Source organism: Mastigoproctus giganteus, chromosome 1, assembly GCF_048544385.1.
Source record: "Mastigoproctus giganteus isolate SK-2022 chromosome 1, ASM4854438v1, whole genome shotgun sequence".
NCBI classification, from domain to species: domain Eukaryota; kingdom Metazoa; phylum Arthropoda; class Arachnida; order Uropygi; family Thelyphonidae; genus Mastigoproctus; species Mastigoproctus giganteus.
Window position 1 is genome coordinate 67,558,188 of NC_143575.1, and position 27,427 is coordinate 67,585,614.

Below are 27,427 nucleotides of genomic sequence, written 5' to 3' on the forward strand. Positions count from 1 at the left end.
CTCAACAATTTGCACATTACCATTCTCAACCGAATCATAAGGTTCTTGGGAATCCTTTATGCATCCCTCCAAACTTTATTCCACACCCAATTCATGGTTTTCTGAGTCACTTCATCCCAAGCACATGAAATGTTATATGTTTTTTAAAATTCCTTTAGGCTCGTTACATTTTCACACTCATTATTGATAGCTTTTAATAGCTTGGGAAATCATCATCATCATCCATTTTCAATCCACTGTAGGATGAAGGCCTCTCCAGCAACTTTCCAGTTCCTTCTGTTTGTGCAATGGCCATCCATTTACTACCCACAAACTCATGAATTTCATCTATCCATTTCCGCCATTGTCTTCCAGGTTTTCTTCTAGCTCCTCTTGGGTACCATTCTGTTATTTTCTTAGTCCATCTGTCATCATGTCTTCGAGCTATGTGTCCTGCCTAAGACCGTTTTAGTGCTTTAGTTTTGATAAGAATGTCCTTTACTTGACTGCCTAATCCATGTGTTTCTCTTCTTTTCTAACAGTCTGATTCCCAATATAATTCGTTCCACTCTTTGCTGTGTAGTTCTCAGCTTCTCTTCCATTCTTTTGGTGAGTGCCCAAGTTTCACTTCCAGAAGTCATGGTGGGGAGTATACATTGGTTCATTATTTTAAGTTTCAGACAAACTGGAATATTGCTCTTCAGTATGTGACTATATTTCCTGAATGCTATCCATCAAAAATTTATTCCTCTCTTGACTTCCAGCCATTTATCATTATTACAGCTAATAACTTGTCTCAGATAAGAATATGACTCCACCTTTTCAATTACTGCTCCTTCAATCATTATGTCCCTTTCTGTGGCATACTTGTTCATCATTACTTTTGTTTTAGCCATATTCATCTTTAGTCCAAAATCCTTATTAACTGTGCATAACTGATTAAGATTTTCGTCTAATTCTTTGGGATTGTGGCTTATGATCACAATGTCATCTGCAAATTGTAAATGGTTTAGGTACTCTCCATTCACATTGACTCCTTTCTGCGACTAGTCTAATCTTCTGAAAGCTTCCTCAAGGATAGCAGTAAACAGCTTCGGAGATATTGTATTCTCCTTGTCGAAATCCTTTCTTGATGTTTTTAAATTTGGTACTGTCTTTGTCTAGTCTAATAAAGGAGGTAGCATTCTCATATATTTTCTTCAAAATCATAATATGTGGGGTATCTATGCCTTGTCTTTCCAGTGCCCGAAACATTGCCTTATGCTGTATGGAGTCAAATGCCTTTTCATAATCCACAAATTCCAGGCATAATGGTGTTTTATATTCATTTGCTTTCTCCATTAGCTGTGATATTACGTGAAGGTGATCCATAGTTGAGAATCCTGTCCTAAAGCCAGCTTGCTCTTTCCGTTGATTCTCATCAAGTATTCTTTCTAATCTGTTAATAATGACCCTTGTGGACAACTTGTAGATGTGGGATAACAAGCTAATTGGTCTATAATTTCCAATTTCCGATTTATCTCCTTTCTTATGCAGCAAAACTATGGCATCATTATTGCACTGCTTAGGCGTCACACGTTTTCTAATGCACTTTGCGAAGAGCCTTGCCAGTTTTTGTGTTATGTCTCTTCCTCCCATTTTAAAAACTCTACAGTAACTTCATTTTCTCTCGGCACTTTCTGATTCTTCATTTTCTTCAATGCATGTTCTACCTCATCAGGAAGAATATCGGGTATGCCGTATGTGTTGCTAATTTGCGATCCATCTTCCCCACTGCTGGCATCATTCCCTCGCTCCTTGTATAATTCTCTATAGTAGTCTTTTGCTATTTTAATTATGCCTTCTCTGCTATTTATAAGTACACCATCGCTATTCTTCAGTTTCAGTATCATTTGTCTTTCTGTATTACTGCTCATGGCTGCTGATATAAATCCTTTGTTTTCCTTTAATGCTTGTTCTACTTTTCTTGTGTTAAATCGTCTTATGTTCTCTCTGAGTCTCTTTCTAATGGCTTTGCATAATTCAGTATACTCAATTTTCTCCTTGTCAGTGTTTATCTTACTCTTCATTTGTTGCCTATGGTTCATCATAACAAGTGTTTCTTGACTAATTTTTTCTTCTTTGGATTTCTTTTTCCCTATAGGTTTCTTGCGCTTTATCACTTTCAGAAAGTTGTAATATTCCTTGTCGATATCTTGGTCCTGAGCAGTCTGCAGAAGCTCAAACTTGTTCTTAAGTTCCAGTACATACTGCTTTTTCTCCTCTTCTGTTATCTCAAAGACCTTTGTATTATTTACTCGAGTTAGTTTTTTCCTTTCCTTTCCTACATATATATCAAGTGTACATCTTACCATTCTGTGATCACTTCCAACATTTACCTTATTCAGGACGGTAACATCATTCAGGATATATCTTCTGTTAGTGAAGATGAAGTCGATTTCATTAGTTGTTAATCCATTTGGACTCTTCCTTTTCCACTTTCTGTTCACCCTTTTCTTGAAAAAAGTGTTCATAACTGACAATCATTGAGATTCTGCAAATCCCACAAGTCTTTCACCTCTTTCATTTCTTTCACCAATTCCAAAATTTCCTATAGTTCCCCTTTCTGCACTGTTTTGTCTTTTTCCAACCTTAGCATTAAAGTCCCGCATAATAATAGTGTAGTGGGTTTTCTGCTCATCTAGAAGACTCAATTTCGGTGTACATTTCTTCAACCTCTTCATCATCATAGCTCAATGTTGGTGCATAAATCATCATAACCTTTAGCTTGTACCTCCTAGAAATCTTGAGTATTAGTCTTGAAACCCTTGGTGATGTACTTTTGAATTCCATAATGTTGTGTGCCGACCGGGCTAGCCGAGTGGGTAAAGTACCTGCCCGGCAACCCCAAGGTCGCGGGTTCGATTCCCGCCTCGGGCTTGGATCAAAGTACAGTAAACCCCCGCTATTCGCGGTTTCGCGTATTCGCGATCGCCGATTTAATATAAAATGAAACCTAAAAAAAATGTGAATTTTAAAGCGCTGTGAATATTTTCCGCCATAAAAAAACATTGGCGTGGCTAAAATTATCTTTCCCGGTCAAAACAGTGCTCAGTGGGTGGGGGGAGAGGGGTGACAAAATCGCGAGCGTGAATGTTTCTCGCTAATCCTTGTTCAATATGTGTTATGCGCTTGTTATGGAAGGTTTCGTCGTTTGCTTTTAATTTATATGCTTATAAATTGATATGCTTACAAAAATGATAAATCTACTTTTTTGCAGTGTAAAACAGACTTTTTCGAGTGTGTTAACGGAAGAAAATGACTTTACTGTGGACAAGTTCTTTCTAACCCCTACAAAAATATGGCTACGAATAAAAAGAGAAATGTGAAAATATCAAAGAAGGTGATGACATTAGCGAATAAAATTGAGTTATTAGATAAAATTTCTAATGGTGAAAGTGTCTCCTCAGTGGCAAAACATTATAAAATCAATGAGTCAACGGTACGATCAATCAAGAAATCGGAAGAAAAAATCCGCCGTAGTGTCCGTGAAAACGCACTAATTGCTTCAAAAATTTGCTCTGTAACTCGTGATGTTAAATTAGAAAAAATGGAAAAGGCTTTAAATCTGTGGATAGAAGACCGAACTCAAAATAAAATTCCGTTAAATTCACTCATCATTCGTGAAAACGCAAAACTCCTTTATCAACGCTTTAGCGAAACTGGTGATAGCACTGGCGGGATAGGTTTTTTAGCTAGCAAAGGCGCTGGTTTGAAAGATTTGTTTGCAATTTCTAATAAATATTACATTTAATATTAAATTGTTTCTTATTTTCATTTCGATGCCATATGCTTGCATTTCACTATGTACTGTCTATGTACATAGTCATATTATGAAGGTACATATAATACATACATAGACAAAATTTTAGACTAGTTTTTCTTATATATTTCATACTTTGGAACGGAACGCCTTTATTACTATGGGAGCCATAACTCAGTATTCGCGTTTTCGGTATTCGCGGCATTTCTCAGGAACGTAACCCCCGCGAATAGCGGGGGTTTACTGTACTGCAAAAACCTTGGGAGGTGCAATATGGCCACAGAAGCAGATGCGCCAACAACTACCAAATCAAAAAAAAAAAAACCATAATGTTGTTTTTTAAATCTTTATGGACCAGAAACCCAACTCCACCTTCACTCCTTTCACTGTTTCCATTGTTGTACAGCAGATTTCCACTTGATAAATTTATTTATAAGTGATTCATTTCTTCTTCTTGTTTCTGCCAAACCAATGATATTCCAATTTACATTTTCTAATTCCTTTTCCAGCTCTAATATCCTGTCTTCACTGATGAGCGATCTTACATTGTAATAGGCCAAATTCAGTTTCCGTGCATGGCAGCCTGGTCATACCCAGAGATTCTTAGCAGCCTCTGCTTCCACTCTGATCTTCTCGCTGCCTTAAGAGGGGGAGTGAAAGCTGATGGGGACTGAGGGCCATTTGTTTCGTCGTGCTGTCATATGCTGGAGGAGAGTTTGGTCTCTTCCTCTTCACTCTGACCAGGCATCTTGAAGAGAACCACTCTACACGTTCGTTGCCACCTAAGTGACGTAGCAGGGCTTACCATCGAGAAGGTGTGTATGAGTGGATTTTAGGGAGGCAGGCCAACCGGACTTCTCCTAAATCTTCTGTAATAGAAAGATATTTGATCCATCAGTGTTTTAGACTGAGTGTCTGATAACACGCAGAATACCTGTTCCCCTCTAAGTCCCTTGTGTAGGTGTTCCTTATGTAATAAGCTATAAATGTGTCAGTAACACAAGCTAAAACAGTGGCCACAGGCAGAGGCAATGATTATTGCACTGCTTCTATTAGAATGAGCAGTAGCCTGGAAGGCAAGGCAATAGAGATTTCCAGGACTGCTGGGAGTTATAGTGGAACAAGTAAATACGTGAGCTGTGTTAGGGTAACCAAGAGTAGAAACAGCTGCATGTATACTTGCATGTTCACCTATGCTAGGAGTATAGTTAATAAATTGATAAGCTTGAAGTGCTAGTCAAGACATCAAAGGCAGATATTGTTGGGATATTAGACATGGTGTCACACAGACTTAAGCAATGCAGAATTGGAATTTGGTGAGTACAGTGTATGATTATGTCCATTGAGTACAATGGACACTGCTCTTCAAGGACAAATGTTATTAGTGGGGTTCCCCAAGGTTCAATGTTGGGCCCTTTTTGTTGTTTTGTATATTTATCAATGATATTGATGGAGGTATATCAGGTTTAATGTCCATGTTTGCAGACGATACAAAGGTTGGCTGGGTTGTTAACAACAGTAAAGACAGTATGCTACTCCAACTGGATCTGGATAAGTTGGGCAAATGGGCTGAGAAGTGGCAACTGAGGTTTAACATTGACAAATGCAAAGTACTGCATATGGGTAGCAATAACCCAAGAGAAACTTACCAACTGTGTGGTACTACGCTCATGGACGTGGAAAGTGAAAAAGACCTGGGGGTAATTATGCAGTCAAATATGAAGTTCGCTGATCAGTGCGGACAGGCCGCCAAGGCAGGTCGTGGAGTCTTATCAATGATATATAGGAATTTTGCTAGCAGGGACAAGGAGGTGATTATCCCTTTGTATAAGGCAATGGTCAGGCCACACCTTGAGTTCTGTATACATGTCTCGAGGCCTTATTTTAGGAAGGATGTAGAGTTGCTAGAATGAGTTCATCAAAGGACAACAAGATTGGTGAGGGAAACAAAGGCGTGCTCTTACCAAGAAAGGCTCAGGTTCTGCAAACTGCAGCGCCTGGAGAGTAGGCACCTGCGAGGTGATCTGATTGAGGTGTTTAAGCCGTGAATGGGTTGAACAAGCTGAATGCTGATGGGATTCTTCCTCTTGCTTAGATTAAGAAACTGAGGGAGCATAGATTCAAATTGAGGAAAGACAGTTATAGAATAGATGTGTAGAAATTTGCCTTTAGCCAGTGGGTAGTTGATTGGTGGAACAGACTTCCATCTTTTGTTGTGGAAGTTGATAGTCTAAATAAATTGAAGGCTGAGCTGGACAGGCATTTGAAACGAAAAGAGGGGTGAAATGGGGGCTTTTTTTTTTTTTTTTTGCTAATGCTGCATAAGTATGGTTTCTTGCATCATATGCCCCCTACTTTTTTTTTTTTTTATATGAAAACCCCAACACAAAAGGTATCAAAACCTATAGTACTTAGTACCGTGCATGGGTTGAAGGAGAAGTATGGGGGGAGGGGGATGCCGGAAACTTTGCTCTAGAGGCTAAACATGGGTTTCACCACTTCAAGCCTCCAATAAGCAAAGTGGTGGTATTTCACCGGTTGATGAAAGTCATCTACTAATGCTAATACCTTGATCCATTGGTTGGATCAGAGATGTAGTGTTTGGAGGAAAGTTAAAAAATTTTAAATGATTGTTCAAGTCTTCTAAGCTCTCTTTGCTTGGATGTTCTGGCACATTGTCCGTGATCATAATTGCTTTGTATTCGAGATTATTTTTCGCACAATATCTTTCCACTGCGGGACAGAAGTATTCAGAGGACCAGATTATCCAAGCTTTTTTACTATCCTTCCGGGCGCCTCCTTAGCCAGGTAGGAAGGAGCAGCAGTGCGTAGCACACACTTCTTGATTAGACCGGGGTTCGAGCCCGTCACCACCAAATACGGAGAATGCGAAAAGGTCAGGGAATGACCACCACATATCCCGGAGCAATATGGCCTTAGTTGCTAATGCTCCTAAAAACCTAATAACAAACAAACAAACTATCCTTCCAAATAACAAAATGTTTTGATTTAGTGAAACCCTTAAGAGCCCTAGGATTTTCCGATTGGTAAACTAAACTGGGTTTTAATTAAAGAAAATCCTACGTAGTGTTACCACCCCACTATAAAGTCAACTGATTCTTTGCCTCTTTGAAGCCTGGCATTTTTTTTTTTCCTTCTTTCAATATGAAACTTCTTTTAGGCATTCGTTTTCAAATTCAGTGCTGTTTCATCTATGTTAAAATCTTGTCGAACAGTATAATAACCCTCTTCAATAATTTTAACATGGTCTTTTTTTAAAGTTTCGGTTCCTTGATCTGCACTTGTGACCTCTCCCTGGATTGCTACATTGTGTAGGTTATAGCACTTTTTAAATCTATCGAACCAGCTCTTACTAGCATTAAATGGTTCTACATTTTTTTTCGAGGTGTGCATTCTTCAGATCTTCATATAGGCTAATCGCTTTTTCTTTAAAAATAATTGAGCTTAATGGAATTCTGCATTAGATATTATTTTCAATAAAATTATTTAGAAATCTCTTCACTTCAATCATAATAACTTTCCTGGCTCTAGTCAATTTAGTTGCCTGCAATGGAAAATCTGTCTTTCCCACTGCTAAAATTAATTCTTTATTTTTTATAATTGTTCTTACAGTTGAACCTGCCAGTCCCAAATTATTGCATACATCCACTTGTCGTTGACCGGAATCAGTTTGCCTCAGAAATCTTTTTCTTACCTTTGTACCACATTCAGACGTTGCTTTTTCATTCTTATCTGCCATTATTAACTCTTCGAAATGTAACAGCATTGCATTAATTAGAATACAATGTTCGAGTAACCCGTCCATTACAGACAATGTCTAACACTGTATTGTGTGATCACTAGACTTTGGATAAATGCATATGACGCAGATATTACAAGCAATACTGCATATTCCCTAACTTGATCATTTTTTCAAATGTTGATCTCAGAACTACTAACAAGTCACTGGGCTGCAATTAAATTAGATAGGGATTAAATTTCTCCAAGCATAGGAAAATTTCTCAAGTCTTCATGGGAAACATTTTAATGCTGTCTTACTATTCATTTTAATTCTGTCGACTACATCAGATAAAACGTTTTCGTTAAACATGCAAAAAATTCAATCTGCAAAAGAATTTTTACAGAACGTCCAAATTCAACTATAATGCTGTAAAAGAGCATTATAGAGAGTTGTGATAGCGTTATAGTGAAATACAGGTTATAATATAAGAACAGTGTAAAGTGAACTGCATTATAACAAGGGCCTACTGTATATATGGTCTCAGTTTCAACCTCAGTGATGTTCATTTCCACTTACAGTCTGTCAAACCCCATATACTTTTTCTGACTGAATCCCAATTATCAGTTGATTCAACCACTGCTCATCTCAGTTGTCCAAATTATTTGCTGTATGATTCCTTTCGCTTCAAAGGTGGTACTTATACATATGTCTGCTCTGATATTCCCTGTAGACTCAGTAATTTGGAATCACCTCTTTTCAAGCCTCTCTGGCTTAAAAATTCTCTGCCCCCATTCTGTCAAATTCATCCATGGCCTCTTTTGTCCTCCCAGCTCCAGTAATCACTGGAACTCTTTGACTTCCTATCTTTGAAACATCTTTTTCCAGTCCAACTTTCCTAACAGTGAGGTAATTTTCCTTGGTGATTTTAATGTTCACAACTCCAACTGGCTTCCATTTTCTAGTTAGACGGACCCAGTTGGTCGAGATGCTAAGCCTTTTGCCATTACTAGTGACCTCACACAGACTGTTCATTTACCTACCAGAATACTAGACAATTCCAACCACACTGCCAACATGCTTGATCTTTTTCTCACAAGCAACCCTTCTAAGTACACAGTTCAGGTGAGTGATCCTCTAGATACCTCAGATCACAACTTGGTAATGGTCTCTTCTCCTATGGAGCTTTTCTCTCATAGCTATGCTCAACCTTGTATTGTTTGGCACTACAAAAATGCAAAATGGGATGATCAGTGAGATTTCTTTTCCTTGCTCAGATTACTATTTCTAATCTTCAGATATCATCAGCGTTTCTTGTGATGACTAACTGTTAAAATAAATTTATTAAAATAAAAATGATATATACATAAGATAAAAGAGAAATAAAATAAGATAAAAGCGTTAAAATACAATAAGATAAAAGCGTTAAAATGCAATAAGATAAAAGAGTTAAAATATATACAGTAGACTCTCGATTAACCGGGATCGGATTAACCGGGACACTTCAAGACTCCAAATTAAAAAAAAATATCAACCAGAAATCAAAAAATTCAAGTAATAACTAGAATAGGTATAAACAGATATTTTGCAAGTCGTAAATAAGCGACAGGTGGCATTATAAGTCGTCATTGGGAGATTAGTGTACCCATTATCTTGCAATCCCTGCTGTCTTCACATCCACCGCTCAAAAAAAGAAGGAAAAAAAAGAGACCAAATGTTTAGTTTGTTTTAGTGTGTCACGTCGATTGTTGTGTTCCTTTGCAGTGCAAAAGGACAAATTTTGTTTTGTTATTTGTCAGGGATATTGGAATTTTTTTTATAGTATTTTTTTTTTTTTTTTGTTTAGAAATCATGAAAATAATGGGTAAATGCAAAAGAGTTGCATTTTCAGTTAAACAAAAACTTGAAATTATTCAAAAGTTTGAAAACGGTGCATCTGTTAAATCTCTAAGGAATCATTATAATAAGGATGTGTCAAAATGGCCAAACATTAACAGGTATCGCGCGGAATTCAGATTTGTCAATAATAATATAGTAGCAATATGTTATTAGTCATTCCCGAGTTATGTAAAACTCGATGAAGTAAGAAGTCCTGGAATGTATCCTTACGTACGTTGGAGACTTTTGTATTTTTGGATTAACCGGGAAATCAATTATCTGGGATTTGTTTTTTACCATCTATCCCGGAAAATCGGGAATCTACTGTATAAAGTGTTAAAATACATAGTAGCTTTCGAAGCGAAGTGCCTCTTCATCAGCTAGTCTGTGAATGGTATACTTCAGTATATGTTGATGGTTACAATAGCACAAGTCAGCTGGGCATGAATGATCATGTATCACGAGTCTGGTGTCTGTAAAGCAGAATTACGTACACGTGGTGATTTCCAGCACTCATCGCACTGCAATATAGTACACTCTATAATAGGGTGTAAGTGTACTCCCCTCGTCCGATTCATAGTACTATTATTGGTGGCTGTGTGTAGTGCTTCAAGCCATGAGCGCTGGCGGTAATCACGTGAATAGTCGACGATTTCAATATCCCATTGGGGATCAAGATTGTGCTGCTCGACCCAATAATGTTCGGTGACTGCAGAGCGTTCAAAATTAGCGGTTCACAGAGTCACCTCATGCTTAGAAACCCGATCTTTCAATCTTCTACTAGAGTTACCTACATGACACCCCCCCTCCCCCCACAATCCAGACACATAATACGGTATACAGAACCACTCTGTAGGAAAGGAGGAACAGGTGTTTTCACCTTAGAAATAATACATTGTAATTTCTCCCCGGAAGTTGCACACATCGTATATGATGGAGATACAAAATCCTAGTAAGACGTTCCAATACACCCGGATAATAGGGGATGTAGGCGGTAGAGATAAATTGACAGACGCGAGGCGGGTTAGATTTTAGCCCTAATTTTAGAAATCTCCAATTGCTTGTCACCAGTCGAACTAGAGTGCATCCAAGCGCGGGAGAATAAAGTACGACTAGTGCTACGTAAATGACTAGGGGCATGCGCAGAGCCATAATTGGTAAATTGGCTTCCTAAAAACAGAAGTTACTAAATGCGAATCTACGCGTTGGACTAACACATTCAAAAAAGGAAAGGTATTATCAACCTTTAGCTCAATCGTAAACTGAATGACGGGTGACAGGGAATTGAGATATTGCAGCAGCCCAGATTCTGATCCCCGGGGTACAATTGCAAAAATATCGTTAACATAGAGTGATAGGAATAGGTAAGTTCGATCATCACGTGTACGTAATTCTGCTTTACCCACACCAGACTCGTGATACATGATCATGCCCAGCTGACTTGTGCTATTGTAACCATCAATATATACTGAAGTACACCATTCACGGACTAGCTGATGAAGAGGCACTTCGCTTCAAAAGCTACTATGTATTTTAACTCTTTTATCTTATTGTATTTTAACTCTTTTATCTTATTGTATTTTAACTCTTTTATCTTATTTTATTTCTGTTTTATCTTATGTATATATCATTTTTATTTTAATAAATTTATTTTAACCAGTTAGGCAGTCATCGCAAGAAATGTTGATGATAAATGCAACCCGCGCACAAGGCCTGTTTTGTAATGTTCGTTTAATGTATGGTCCGTACGTGTATGGTGTTACTGTCAGTTTGCTGAAATTGTTTATGTCGGAAGCCCGAATAGACAACATTTATGCTTTGCACATCGGTGTAAAGCCCATCATATTATTCCCAGGGGTTTTAGATTCAAGGAACTGTTCTCCTGTGACCGTATGAGGCGTGCCTGTTTTGGCTTTGGTTTGAAAACATGAATCTGGATTGGTAGAGTTCATCAAGAATTGAAAAGGATCATCACGAACAAATCCAGGCTCATGCAAGAATTAAGAGGTTTGGTCCCTCCCTCTATATTTTCTACAGTGGTTCATGTTTTGTGTTCCCAAGCCATGCGTGTGACTGAAACGTATTGTGTACGTCAGCAGAATAAATTTAACGCTTTATTATGAGAAGCATATACTGCTAGGAACACACATATGAGAGATAACTCGCAGTTTGTTTTGAACTTGAGTAGCAAGCAATTATCTAAGGAGCAACATGATCTCTTGACCCTCAGCATGAAGTTTGTGGTCCTTCCTTGTAAACCTCCCATTACACATTTGGCTATGGGTGTGGAAGTATCTCTCAACAAGCTGCCTGAAGAGACTGCTAACGTAATTCGCTTTAAAACAGCTTCGATTTTGCAGCACATCCGGCCTATTACTAATAACTTCAGACGATGTCAATGGGAAGCTCTTTCTTTGTGCAAACATGGCACTTTTGTAGTTTTGCCTGCAGATAAGGGGCGGCGCACTGTTGTCTTGGACAAGTCGGAGTATATTCGTAAAGCCCTTGCTCTATTACAGGATCGGGAGGGTTATGAAACTGTGTAAGACTCCCCTGTGAAAGTGTTGGAGAAGTTGGAATCTAAAATTAATAAACTTGTGCATTCTTGGTTTTTAGCTAATAAGATTACCAAGAACGTCCTCTGGAAGCTTCATGTGACAGGTTTTCGACTCCTGCAATTTTATGGACTTCCAAAGATCCGTAAACCTGATGTTCCTTTATGGCCCATTGTTTCTTGTTGTCATACACCTATGTATGAACTTTCTAAACAGGTTGCCAAGTTATTAATACCCCTTTGTGGGAAAACTGTGTACACTGTTTCCAGTAGTACGCATTTTCTGCGTATTATTATTAAAGATTTTATTATTTCTGAGAGCGAGGTTATTGTCTCCTTTGATGTGGTTTCTCTGTTCATTTCTGTTCCTGTACAACAGGCTATTGCCTGCGCGAGACATCTTTTGAGCAGGGATACCATATTGGGAGATAGAAACTTGCTTTCTACAGATGATATTTGTACTGCTCTCAATCTGTGTTTAACGGGGGGGGGGGGGGGGGGGCGTGATCATGTTCAATGACTCTCTGTTCCGCCAAATACAGGGCACAGTACTATGTGTGCCCCTGTCAGTCCTGTCGTGGCCAATATCGCCATGGAGGAACTTGAGAGTCAGATTTTTCTGAATTTACCTATTCCTATCACTCTCTGGTGTCATTATGTTGACGATATTTTTGCAATTGTACCCCGGGGATCAGAATCTGGGCTGCTGCAATATCTCAATTCTCTGTCGCCCATCATTCAGTTTACGATTGAACTAGAGGTTGGTACTATCTTTCCTTTTTTGGATGTGTTAGTCCAACGCGTGAATTCGCATTTAGTAACTTCCGTTTTTAAGAAGCCAATGTGCGCAGGCCAATTTACCAATTATGGCTCTGCGCACGCCCCTTGTCATTTACGTAGCACTGGTCTTACTTTATTCTCCCGCACTTGGACGCACTCTAGTTCGACTGGTGACAGGCAATTGGAGATTTCCAAAATTAGGGCAGAGCTTTCAAATTGCGACTATCCACCTCATGTTCTAGATAGATGTGAGCTTCAGGCTCACGAATTTGTTACGAAATCTAACCTGCCTCGCATCAGTCAGTTTATCTCTACTGCCTATATCCCCTATTATCCAGGCGTATCGGAACGTCTTACTTGGATTTTGCGTCTCCATCATATACGATGTGTGCAACTTCTAGGGAGGAAATTACAGTGTCTTATTTCTAAGGTGAAAACACCTGTTCCTCCTTCCGTACGGAGTGGTTCCATATGTCGTATTACATGTCCGGATTGTGGGGGATGTTATGTAGGTGAGTCTAGTAGAAGATTGAATGATTGGGTTTCTGAGCATGTGGTGGCTCTGCGAACTGCTAATTTTGAATGCTCTGCAGTCACTGAACATTATTGGGTTGAGGCACAAACTTGATCCCCAACGGGATATTGAAATTGCTGACTATTCATGTGATTACCGACAGCGCTCATGGCTTGAAGCACTACACATAGCCACCGTTAAGTGTGCTCCCCTCGTTCGATATAAATCGAACGAGGGGAGTACACTTACACCCTATTATAGAATGTACTATATTGCAGTGCGATGAGCGCTGGTGATCATCACGTGTACGTAATTCTGCTTTACCCAAACCAGACTCGTGATCATGTCCAGCTGACTTGTGCTATTGTAACAATCAATATATACTGAAGTACACCATTCACAGACTAGCTGATGAAGAGGCACTTCGAAAGCTACTATGTATTTTAACGCTATTTTAACACTTTTATTATATATATTTTAACTCTTTTATCTTATTGTATTTTAACGCTTTTATCTTGTTTTATTTCTGTTTTATCTTATGTATATATCATTTTTATTTTAATAAATTTATTTTAACCAGTTAGTTGGTCATCGCAAAAAACGTTGATGATACAATGCAACCCGACGCACAAGGCCTGTTTTCTAATAATCTTCTGATGTCGATATTTGCTCAGATCTTGTCAATGAAATTATTCTTGTAGGGATTTATTCCACACTCGGCCTTAAAATCTCGTCCTTTATCTAAACCTTGGTTTTCCAATAAATATGCTAAGGCTATTCAAGATAATAATGTTGATACTGCAATTGGCTTGTATCCAAATCTAGGTTCATTTACTGTCTACAACAAAGCTTGCAAAAACTGTATAGCAGTTATTAATTAGTCCAAACTTGATTTTGAACAGGCTAAGAGTAGAAAACTTGCTTCTTGTGAAAATGGTAGTTGAGCATTGTGGTCTATTGCAAAAGCTATTCGCCGCAAATTTTGCCCATCTCTCTTCCCACCTTCAAAACCTGATGGCTCTATTGCCACTTCAGCCAAAGATAAAGCTGACCTGCCTGCATCCTACTTTTTTTCTAACTCATGTATTGGTGATCTTGGTAAACCATCTCCTGCCATGCACACTACATTCAATGCCTCCTGTGATCTTTCATCAAAAGGATGTTCAGAAGAATTTTTAAGAAGAATTATTTCTTCACTTGTTCTCAAAACCTCTGTGTCTGAGCTCACTCCTAGTGGAAATGTAGTCAGCAATATGGAAATTTTTGCTAAATGAAAAAATGGAAAGGAAATATGAATTTCAGTCAAACAAAGCAAGGTACTCAATTTTTTCTATGCTGATCATTTTCCTGAAAGATATTCTCATCGGCCATTTCTAGACCAACTTCTAATTTACATAAATAAAGGCTGATATATTCACAAATATTACACAGCATATCCAAAGTTGTAGAAAGCTCACTAAACCATTTTTATTTTATTTGGTTGTGAGCAAGAGAATTTATCAAGCCCGTGACAGGAATGATACCTGTAAAAATGTATTACAACTCGGCTCAAATATGCCGGTAGCAGTTGTTTCGTTTCAGCTATACATGTGTTAATAGACTAAACTTAGCTACAATTTTTTTTAATGTTTTGCTGATTTTTCAATTTTATTTTAAGAAAAAAGGAGAAAGTAATTTTCAGTGCATGTTATTTATTAGTGAACCCTGTTTGGACTGTAAAACTCTGTAGAGGTCAAGAGAAAGAGAAGTGGCATTGAATTCCAAATGAATTGACATTAACTGATATTTCAATAGGTTAGATTTATTTCATGTGGTTTTTTAAAAATAGCACTAAATTTATAACTATAGCAATAGCTCTTTAGTTAGCACTATAGTCACAATACTAACTAAAGAGAGTACTAACTATAATAATAACATTCCACAAGTTTAGACAAATACACCAACTGTTTAAATAAACTGATTTAATGATAAAATAATACTGAATAGTATACTGAAATGATACAAAGCATCCTCGCAATGCGAGCTGACAAGCCCGGATAGTAGGGAATATAAACTGTGGTAAGCAGATCTTATGAAATGTGGTTACCCCCAGAGGGTCATTGATAAATATAATAGAGAAGTGGAGCATAATCAGGTAGTTCCACCTGCACCGCTTACCACAGTTTATATTCCCTACTATCCGGGCATGTCAGATCGCATTGCGGGGATGCTTCGCGACTTTCAGACACGCTGTGTGCAGCTCCCGGGTCGGAGATTGAACACGGTGGTGTCAAAGGTCAAATACCCCATTACTAGGGACTCTAGTAGTGGGGTCGTGTACGAGATCAAATGCCCGGATTTTGGGGAACTGTACATGGGGGAGACAGGGCGACGACTTAAGGACCATCTGGGGGAACATACGAGAGCTATACAGACTGCAGAACTCAGTAAGTCCGCCATAGCTGAGCACTATTGGGAAAAACAACATCGGGTATCCCCTGAGAATGCTGTCATCCTTGACCAGGCGCATAGATTCTGGGACCACAAGTGGCTGGAGAGTTTGTGGATTGGGTCATCTGGTAACAATAGCATGAATAGAGATAGGGGAGTTCGGCTCCACCCCCTTTTGGAGGCTGTGGTCCTTGCCAGAGACAAACGTTTTAATTTGCCACGCTCCCAGACCATTTCCGGTTCCAGCAACACGTGAAGGGAGTGTTGAACATGCTCCTGGTCAGATACATGTGCCGTGAGCCTGATATTTAAGGTTGTGTCGCTTGAACTTCATTATTGTTGAGAAAGGAGGCGGATGCCCCTAAAAGCTTCAATGGTGTTTTATCGCTTTTAAATTTATAATTTTTAATGCATTTTAAATTCATCAATTCATTTTTATTTGTTTTAAAGTAAATCAGTTTTTGGTAAATTATTATTTTACAGTTTTTTATTGTATCATTTCAGTATACTATTCAGTATTATTTTATCATTAAATCAGTTTATTTAAACAGTCTGTGTATTTGTCTAAACTTGTGGTATGTATAACCCCAACCTTAGAGGCCTTTTTGCAGAAATAATAACATTTACTAGACATATTCTCAAATTTTTCAATAAAGTAAAATTTTCAAAAATGTTTTATTACCAAATTAAAGATATGAGTAATTATTGTTAATAAATAAAAGAAAACAAACAGTATTTTTAAAGTCAGATTTGTACACTGCATGAATTTTAGTTTAGTTTGGTTATTAGCAACATCTTTTGCTAGAAAGCACTACTTTATAAAACTTCTCAATCTGTGTTGGGCAAAGTTTATTCAAAATAATGAATAAGAATAAAAGGGGGTTATTTTGTTTGGGAATAAAAATAAATTTGTTATACAAAATGAAATTTATTCTGTGAAGAAGAATAAATTATTCACCTATTCATCATTAAAATAAATTTCTTACTTGTTATTTGAAATAAAAAAAAATTCTTACTCGTTATTCAAATAAATTCTTATTTGTTCAGATAAATTTCTTATTCATAACTAACAAAGACAGTTTTATTTTCAGTATTATTCAAAATAATTGTTTACTGGACAATAATTGCAAATTAAATGAAAAAAATACTTCCGAGTTACAAATTGAGAAAATGCAGTGTGTTTGTGTGTGTTGTGAATCCCATCCAATCGGTTATAGCTTTGAGGGCCAAACCAACTCAGCTGTGCCATTTTAATTTTTAGTATGAAAATAACACTAGTATATTGCCATATCTAATCCATATTCTGTAAATTCACCTTCAACACAACCCTCTTCTCAAAAATTTTGGCAATACGTTTGTGGTTTAGGCAGATTGGTAATGGTGGCAAATGAGAAAAGTCTTTTTATGGCTGGAAAAGATGGTAATTATGTATTATACTGAATAAAAACATTTTTTTATTTATAGATATTTTTCAAAATGAGCTAATTCCTGACTTTCAGTATAATAGTCAATGAACAGCAAATGATATTCGGCATTAGACATAATACAGGAAACTGTCGGTTTATGAATGAGTTCCATTCCAGGGCATTTGTTATACGTTTTGTTCGTTATGTGTATCTTGCATTCCTGAGCTTTTACAATATGTATCTTGTACGTTGGTAGCCATTTTAAAGCATTAAAACCTTGTACTAAACATTGAATGGTCTATATAATACTTATAAACAAGATATCGTGCTTGTTAATTTTAATTAAAAACATAAAGAGTTACAAAATAGAAATAAAGAAAACGAGTACTAACATAATACATGTATGTACATATGTATTCAACTTTTACTGGTCAATATCTTCACATCAGAGTTCAATATTTTCCACATAAGTGACACTAGGTGCAGATGAGGTAGATGGGGCGCCTCCATAGCCAGGTGGGCAGGAGCAGCAGTGTGTAGCACACGCTTCTTGATTAGGCCGGGGTTCGAGCCCGTGACCACCAAATACGGAGGATGAGGAAAGGTCAGGGAATGACCACCGCATATTCCCGGAGCAATATGGCCTTAGTTGCTAATGCTCCTAAAAACCAAATAACTATAACAACAAGAGGTAGATGGAAGGACATCTGATAATGAAGAAACATCTGGGTTTCCACTTTTTTAAAATACGTTTTTATAGATCGCACAGTTAATTCCTTTTTTTCTTCAAAAATCTCACTGTAGCATACTAGACAGTTATAAATGCCTCTTTTCACTTTTGCAATTCTTTCCATATTTGCATCTACTTCAAAGATTGCCAACCCCTTGGAAATTGATTTAAAAGCTGCAGCCATTGTCTGCCTTGTAAATGTTCTGGGAGGCTGTGAAATATCAGGTTCTTCTGTTACTTCAGAATGTAGATGTGTCTCTATTTCAATTATTTCACCAGGAGTTAATTCCTCAAAATATGAGTTGAAAAGCTCTTTCACATCAGTCACATCAAGGTCGAGGTCCATTTCATTGCCCAGTTTAACAATTTCTTCAGTCACGAGTTCTACTGGCTCCTCAAAATCACTTAAATTATTCACAAACTGGACAAGTTTTTCCATACACCACTTAAGTTTGTTCCTTTCACATCCCTCCCCCAAGCACCAGCAATGTTTTTCAATGCATTATAAATGTTGCGTGCCTTCTAGAAATCCCTTAAGTTCTTCTCCTCTCTATCTATAAAAGCAAGGACTTGAGAAAAGGTCCACCTTAGGTAATAGGCCTTAAAGGAGGCTTAATATCTTGGTCCATCGGCTGAATAATAGAGGTTGTATTAGGAGGCAAAAAAACAATCTTAATTTTATCATTGAAATTAGCTATAGGATGGATGGCTAGGGGGCATTATCAAGCAGCAATAAAATTTTGAAGGGTAAATTGTTAAAGAGGCACAATATCTTTTCATTTCTGCCACAAAATAGTTTTTAAACCAGTCTTCAAATAGTTCCGTTGTCATCCAAACCTTCCTATTAGATTTCCAGATAACAGGAAGGGATGACTTCACCATTCCTTTTAAAGCACTTGGGTTTTCTGATAAATACACAAGCACAGGTTTAAGTTTATAATCACCGGCTGTGTTATCACCAAATAAAATAGTTAGTCTTTTGCAACTTTATGTCCAAATGCACATTTTTCCTCTCTAAAAATGTATGTTCTGGAAGGCATTTTTTTTTCCCCAGAAAAGTCCAGTTCCTTCAACATTGATGAGCACTGTAACCACCTTCTACTATTATTTTTCTAGCACCTTTGGGAATTCACTTGCAGCTTGAGTATCTGCACTCGTCAATTCACACTGAAGCGTTAAATTGTGCAAGTTAGCCCTCATTTTAAAACGTGAAAACCACCCAGAGCTAGCTGAAAAACAGTCATTTGCATATTCAGGTCCAGCTCTTTTCTTCAAATCTTCACGTTAACTCCTATCCTTCTCCTGAATTATTAATGAGCTGAGGGGAATGGTCGTGTGTTTGACACTCAATCCACAAAATTAGAGGTTTTCCATCTCGTACAACAAAAAAACTTCTATTTTTTACTATTCTACTCATTAAAACAGTTGTTTCCTTAACCACCTCCACAATACTTTCTTTATCTTTAATAATTTTTGCGATACTTGATCGGTTCACACCATAATGACGAGCTATGTCCATCTAATTCTGACCTCTTTCTGTCCTTTTTATGATGTCTAGCTTAGTTACTAAACTAATAGTAAGCTGTTATTGTTGTTATTTGGTTTTTAGGAGCATTAGCAACTAAGGCCATATTGCTCCGGGATATGCGGTGATCATTCCCTGACCTTTCCTCATCCTCCGTATTTGGTGGTGACGGGCTCGAACCCCGGTCTAATCAAGAAGCGTGTGCTACGCACTGCTGCTCCTTCCCACCTGGCTACGGAGGCGCCACTAATAGTAAGCACCAGCACTACTATTTTGCTTTGGACCCATGATCACTTAAATTTTTGAAAATATATTTTTAATCGCCAAATGTAAGGAAGTAGTTGTTGCAACTATTACAAATATTGCAAATATTACAGTCATTTTCAAGTTATTTTATTTCATTTGGAGTCTTCCATGAAATACTCTGTATGTAATATTTTTAGCTGATTAATGTACAGGACTGTTGAAAAAATGATAATGCTGTTCATAATGTTTCAGGGAGTTGGAATTTCTGTGCATGGCTCATTCAGGGTCGCAACAGAGAAAACGTTGTGTGCAATGCCCGAGACTGCAATTGGTAAGTTATTAAAAGTTATAATATTATCATTATTAATGTTATAACCTTCTCGGTACTTTTATTTATATATTTTTAAATTTTCTCTTTACTCACCTGTTGGGCTGTGCTAGGATAACTAATGGTAAGAAGAAGTACTTGCATGTACACCAATGCTAAGAGTTGATGAATTTGAAGTACTGGTCAAGATATCAAAGGCAGATATTGTTGGGATATCACAAACATGGAGTCACACAGATATAAGGAATGCAGATTTGGAATTTGAGGAGTATAATGTGTACAGGAAGGCTAGACATGATAGGAAGGCTAGACATGATAGGATAGGAAGGCTAGACATTAGAAACACATAAAATTTAAGGAAGTGTGCCCAGTTGACGTTGGTGGACAAGACAATGTCAAGTCAATTTGGCATGACATAAGCACTGTGAAAGCAAAATTGAGAGCAGGAGTGTGTTACAATCTATTTCACACTCCAACTCTCAATTTCATGAGTCATTAGGCCTAATGACTGATGAGTACAAAAATGTACAGAGAAATAGAGTGGACCAGTAAATCAGTTTGTGATGTAATGGGGGATACTAACTTCCCAGATATTGACCGGAACTTGTTGGTTGGTCAACCACATATTAGCAAGTCCTTTGAGGATTTATTGGATGATTGTGTTTTATGGCAGCACGTTCAAGAGGCAACTAGAGGGAGTAATACTCTTGATCTGATTAGATTATGAGCAGTGATTCTTCATTAAGAATCTGCAGATAAAGGAACCACTAGGTGGCAGTGATCACATTGTGCTGATGTGAGATTTATTAAAAATGTAACTACCAACAGAAGTAAAGGGAATGATTTTTGCTTTTGTAAAGGTGACTACAGTGGTCTCAGATAGTTTTTAAATTCTATGCATTAGGATCAACTGATGATGTTACCAACAGCAAATTCTAAATGGGAAGCATTCAAGGAAGTAATCTTGGGAGCTATTAGGCTTTTTGTTCCAACTCAGAAATATTGTTCAAGGTTTAGGCCTAAATGGATGGCAGATTAACTAATGAGACTCGTGGCAGAGAAGAAAAATACATGAGATATATATATATAAACTATCAGATGACACAGAAGACTATGGTAGATACAGGTGATCTCTGCTTAACGCTGATAATTTGTTCTGGAAAAACAGAGCGCTAAGTGAATCCGTGCTAAGCGACCGCCGCATTCCCATAAGGTAACATATGTATTTGTGAGTTGCGGTCGGTGCCATAGGATATTTCCTAATCAATAATAAACGGTAGTTAAAAGATGCACAAATGTCGGTCAAAATATTTAATATTCAAATATTTGTACATATAAAATATTCTGCATTACATACGTATATAATTATGTGGTAACTACTTACGTAACAAAATTAAACTTAAAATTCCAATTAAAATCATGAATTTAATTGATCTTAATTGATTTAATTTAATTGATGAATTTAATCAAGAAAAATGTGTCGATTTTGGGTTGAACTTTGGCCCTCTTCCAAATAAACTAAAAGGGGTATTAATTTTAAATACTCCACAGAGTTATCACCCAACAATAAAGTCAACCGTTCCTTCGCCACTTTGAAACCTGGCATGTTTTTTTTTCTTCTTTCAATATGAAACTTCTTTTATTCATTCGTTTCCACAAAAGTCCTGCTTCATCTATGTTAAAAACTTGTTGAGAAATATAACACATAATATCCCTCTTCGATAATTTTAACAAGTTCTTTTTTGAAAGTTTCGGCTCCTCCCTGGATTTGAAATCTATTCAACCAGCCCTTACTAGTTTTAAATGGTTCCAAATTTTTTTTTTTTTTTTTTAGGTGAGTTTTCTTCAGATCATCATATTGGCTAATCTCTCTCTCTCTCTCTCTCTTTTTATAATATTTAACTTAACTGAATTCTGCATTGGAAATTATCTTCAATAAAATCCTAATAGCCGGCCTATCCCTAGTTGCTTGCAATGGAACAGCTGTCTTTCCCGCTGATAAAATTAATTCTTTATTTTTTTTATAAATGTTCTTACAGTTAAACTTGCAAGTCCTAAATTATGGCACATGTCCGCTTGTCTTTGACCGGAATCGATTCGCTTCAAAATGTCTAATTTAATTTTCAAATTCAGTCTTTTTCTTACATTTGTAGTCTTGGTACTACGTCCAGATGTTGTTGCTTTTTCATTCTTATCTGCCATTATTAACTCTTCGAAAATGTAACTGCGTTGGTTGCATTAATTATGATACAATGTTCGAGTAAACTGTCCGTTACGCACGATGTATAATACTGTACTGAATGATGACTAGACTTCGTATAAATGCATATAACGCAAATATCTCGAGTATATTACAAGCAATATACTAGAGATCAACATTTTTTAAAATGTTGATCTCGAGTATATTGCTATTTCATAAAAATGTTCCAAGATCAACATTTTTTAAAATGTTGATCTCGGAACTACGTAACAAGTCACTGTACTGGTCACTGTACTGCAATTAAATTAGCGTGCGAGAAAATATCACTGAGCGTGGGAAAATTTCTCAAGTCGTTGTGGGAAACATTATAGTGATCTGAGACAGCGTTATAGTCAGATACGGGTTATAATATAAGAACAGCGTTATAGCAAATCAGCGTAGAGCGAACCGTGTTATAACGGGGGCCTGCTGTATAAGCTAGTCTGTAATCACAAAGGAAGTTAGCCAAGCAAAGGCAGATTATGAGAAATCTTTGGAAAGGGTGCAAAGAAAAACAGCAAAGACTCCTTTACTTATCCAAACTCTAAAAGAATGGGGATGAATCAGATTGGTCCACTTGATAAAGGTGGTTTGACTGTAGATGATCCTGCTCAGACTGTTGCCAAACAGAATGAGTATTTTGCATCTACATTCACACATAAGGATTTATTCAGGGAGGAGAAGGCCAGAAGTTTATCAAACTCTAACAGGGAGTTAAATGATTTTGTAATAACTGACAACAAAGTGGAGGAAAAATTATTGAAGTTGAACATAAGAAAGGCACCTGGGGTGGATGGGATCTGCCCAGGTATATTAAAGGAAGTAAGCAAATCATTAGCCATAATTATGAAAGCTTTCTTGGACTCAGAGGAGAGCCTTTTGGACTGGAGATGTGCAAATGTGTCCCCAAATCAGAGAGGGGGGGGTATAAAAGGTTGACACGAGTAATTACAGACCTGTTAGTTTAACTTTTGTTCCGGGGAAAATAATGAAGTCACTGGTTAAAGAAACATTGCAGGATCATCTAGACAAGACTTCAGTGATAATTCAGACACAGCATGGGTTTGTTAATGGAAAGTCTTGTCTGGCCAATTTAATTGGATGCTATGATGTCACAAAGGATGCAAAAAATAATTTTGATATTATATACTTGAATTTCAGGAAAGCTTTTACTGCCATTGCACATGGAAGACTACTGTACAAATTGGAGTATGGCATTAAAGGGAAGTTGCTACAATGGACAAAAGGGTGGCCGAGTGGGAGAAGACAGAGTGGTAATAAATGAATGCTGCTATTCGTGGACTAATATTATTAGTAGAATCCCGCAAGGTTCGTTGTTTGGCCCACTGTTGTTTTGTATATTTACCAATGATGTTGATGAAAGTATATCGGACACGATCTCCAAATTTTCAGCTGATACAAAGGTTGGCAGGGTTGTTAATGACAGTAATGGCAGTTTGCTATACTGCAACAGAATCTAGAAAAGTGGCAGATGGGCTGAGAAGCGACAACTGAAGTTTAACATTGACAAATGCTAATACTGCATGAGTAGAAGTAACCCCAGAGAAATGTACCAACTGTGCAGTACTACATTTACGGTGGTAGAAAATGAAAAACACCTCTGAGTAATTGTGCATTTAGATATGAAGTTTTCTGAGCAGTGCAGACAGGCTACAAGTGTAGCTCATGGTGTCCTGTCAATGATATACGGGAATTTTGCTAGCAGGGATAAGGAGGCAACAGTCAGGCCACACCTTGATACTGCATACAGGTCTGGAGGCCTCAATTTAGGAAGGATACAGAGCTGCTAGAACGAGTACAGAGAAGGGCAACAAGAATGGTGAATGGAAAAGGGTTGGTGTTACCAATTGATGGCCTTAAGTTCTGCAAATTGCAGTATATGGAGGTGAGTAACCTGCAAGGTGATCTAATTAAGATGTATAAGACCTTGAATGAATTGAGTAGGCTCAATGCTGATGGGATTCTTCCTCCTTGGCAGATTACTCACCTGAGGGGACAAATTCAAATAGAGGAAAGACAATTGTAAAATAGATGTGCAGAAATTTGCCTTTAGCCAGCAGAGGTTGATAGGTGGAACAAACTCCCATCTGCCATATTGGAGGTTGACAACTTAAATAAGTTCAAGGCAGAACTAGACAACCATTTGGATTGAATGGATGTGGGTGAAATGGGAAGGTTTTTTTTTTTTTTTTTTTGGCTGATGCTATATAAGCTTGCTTTCTTGCATCATATGGCTCTACTAATGCTATGTCTGTGCTGTATATCTTATCTTAGTGTGAATAGTGTTTAATGTTCAGGGAAAATAATGTAGTCTCGTATAGTAACTGAATGCAAACCCATCTTTGTAAAAATTACATACTTCGATTCACTAAACACAAATATATGTACAGAAATTTAAACCAAAAAAAAAAAAAAAAAAAAAAGTGTGTGTACCTTGTACACACAAAAGATGTTTTATTTAATATAAAAATATCCTCGGCTTGGAAGCGGTTAAAGGGATTTTAAAGGGTTCGAAATTATGAACAATGTAAAGTTTTATGCTCATGCCAGCTACTTTACTGAATCAACATTAGTTATTAGCATCATTTAGGAAGTTGCGTCATTTCCATCTAGCATTTTCGTTACCAATTAGTTATACTTCAGTCTGAAATATTTAATACGAACGACATAACGTTTTATGCTCACACTTGCTACTTACTCTACCAGGTCAACATTAGCGACTGACAGCATGATTTAGGATGTCACGTCATTTCCGTCTTGCATTTTCGTTACCAATAGGTTTACTTCAGCCCAAAAAATTTTGTATGTGCCACCAAAGATGTTTTTACATCTAAAATCCAACATAAAACAGATCCATAACAAAAGATAAGTTCAATTTTCTTTAACTTACATTCAGAATTTAACCAAATCTGCCAGTTTAACAGCATTCACTCTGTTTCAAAGATACTGTTAAAGAATTATGTTGTTGTTTTTTTTTTTTATCTCAGCCTTCAATCTCTACAATTACATAAGCTCTGAAGGATTCCTTTCTTTTTTGTCAAAAAAAACTAAGGAAAATGAAATATAAAAATCCTTTTGCTTTTATTAGTACACTGAGTGGACAGAAATCATGGGACACATACCATGGGACCTTGGAGATGGGTCTCCTAGTCCAATGCTGCACTCATTGGACTAGGAGACCCGTCTCCAAGGTCCGGGTTCTTTTGCCCCATTGAGGCGTAGAGTCCTGTGTCATGGTGTTACCTAGTAATGAGTAGGCCCACTTTCTGCCTGGATAAGGGCAGTCACATGGCGAGGCATTGAATCCACTAGTTCACGAAAGCTTTCAACAGGTATTTCCATCCATGCTTGCTGCACCGCTGTCCATAATTCCATCGCATTCCTGGGTGGAAGATCCAAAGCTCGAACGGACTTTTGCACAGCATCCCAAAGATGCTCCACAGGGTTCATGTCCGGTGAACAGGGAAGCCATTCCATTGTGGTAAAATCTATGGAATGCTCTTCAAACCATGTTCTAGTCACCACAGCTCTGTGGGAAGGCATATTGTCCTGTAAGAGTCCATTGCCCTGTGGTCACAGTTGACCATGAGGGGATGCAGATGGTTTGCAAGGATGGACACGTAACCTGGACTGTTAAGAGATGTGTCTAGAAATACCAGAGGTCACAACGTGTGCCAGTTGAACTTGCCCCAAACCATTGCCATTACATTTTTGACACGATAGGTGCATAGCTTTGTGCAGTTTTTGCCAGATATGCACCCTTCCATCCTCTGGTGGGCTTCCAGAGTCCAGTGAGACTCTCTGGTTGTTTGGCGGCTTCCATAACCTATTGCAGCTAATGATCACCTGATGGTCTTGGTGGAGCCGTTTCTGGCACCTCCCTCATTGAAGTCACCCTCCTGTCCGCTCGAAATAACTGGAAATGCTGCACTCATTGGACTAGGAGACTCGTCTCCAAGGTCCGGGTTCTTTTGCCCCATTGAGGCGTAGAGTCCTGTGTCATGGTGTTACCTAGTAATGAGTAGGCCCACTTTCTGCCTGGATAAGGGCAGTCACATGGCGAGGCATTGAATCCACTAGTTCACGAAAGCTTTCAACAGGTATTTCCATCCATGCTTGCTGCACCGCTGTCCATAATTCCATCGCATTCCTGGGTGGAAGATCCAAAGCTCGAACGGACTTTTGCACAGCATCCCAAAGATGCTCCACAGGGTTCATGTCCGGTGAACAGGGAAGCCATTCCATTGTGGTAAAATCTATGGAATGCTCTTCAAACCATGTTCTAGTCACCACAGCTCTGTGGGAAGGCATATTGTCCTGTAAGAGTCCATTGCCCTGTGGTCACAGTTGACCATGAGGGGATGCAGATGGTTTGCAAGGATGGACACGTAACCTGGACTGTTAAGAGATGTGTCTAGAAATACCAGAGGTCACAACGTGTGCCAGTTGAACTTGCCCCAAACCATTGCCATTACATTTTTGACACGATAGGTGCATAGCTTTGTGCAGTTTTTGCCAGATATGCACCCTTCCATCCTCTGGTGGGCTTCCAGAGTCCAGTGAGACTCTCTGGTTGTTTGGCGGCTTCCATAACCTATTGCAGCTAATGATCACCTGATGGTCTTGGTGGAGCCGTTTGTGGCACCTCCCTCATTGAAGTCACCCTCCTGTCCGCTCGAAATAACTGGAAATGCTGCACTCATTGGACTAGGAGACTCGTCTCCAAGGTCCAGGTTCTTTTGCCCAGTTGAGGCGTAGAGTCCTGTGTCATGGTGTTACCAATGGGACTCTGGTAGGTCAGTGGCTCCCATAACCAGTTGTAGCTAATGATCTTGATGGAGGTGTTTCTGGCACCTCCCTCATTGTTGCTCTCTGGTTGGCTATAACAATGTGAAACAGACGTCAATGGCCATGTTCATCCACCATCTTTCTCTGCCCATAGCTCTCTCCACGATCCGGAAATGACGTATTCCGATACACTCTTAGATGATTCTCATCAACCTGTGCAATACCACCACTTTGCTTATTGGAGGCTTGAAGTGGTGGAACCCATGTTTAGTCTCCAGAGGTAAGTTCCAGTCAACCCTTCCCCATCTCTTCCATCATGCAGTATGACAGATGGCTTTTGAGGTTACAATGAACAACGTGGCGAGATCCAATCTTCCTTACATTTCGAGGGTACAGCTCTAAAACGGTGTTCACAGGCCGGCCACTAGTTAGTACAATGGACCGAACCAATTATTAACTCTTTAGGAG

General features: G+C 38.1%; 1 protein-coding gene across 1 annotated transcript in view; it reads left to right on the forward strand.

Moving 5' to 3' along the window:
* Hibch (3-hydroxyisobutyryl-CoA hydrolase) overlaps positions 1-27,427 on the forward strand; it is a 366,114-nt gene that overhangs the window by 215,811 nt on the left and 122,876 nt on the right. The window contains exon 7 of the mRNA XM_090380451.1: positions 19,836-19,914. Coding sequence (XP_090236577.1) covers positions 19,836-19,914 — 79 coding nt within the window. The remainder of the gene's footprint in view (positions 1-19,835; positions 19,915-27,427) is intronic.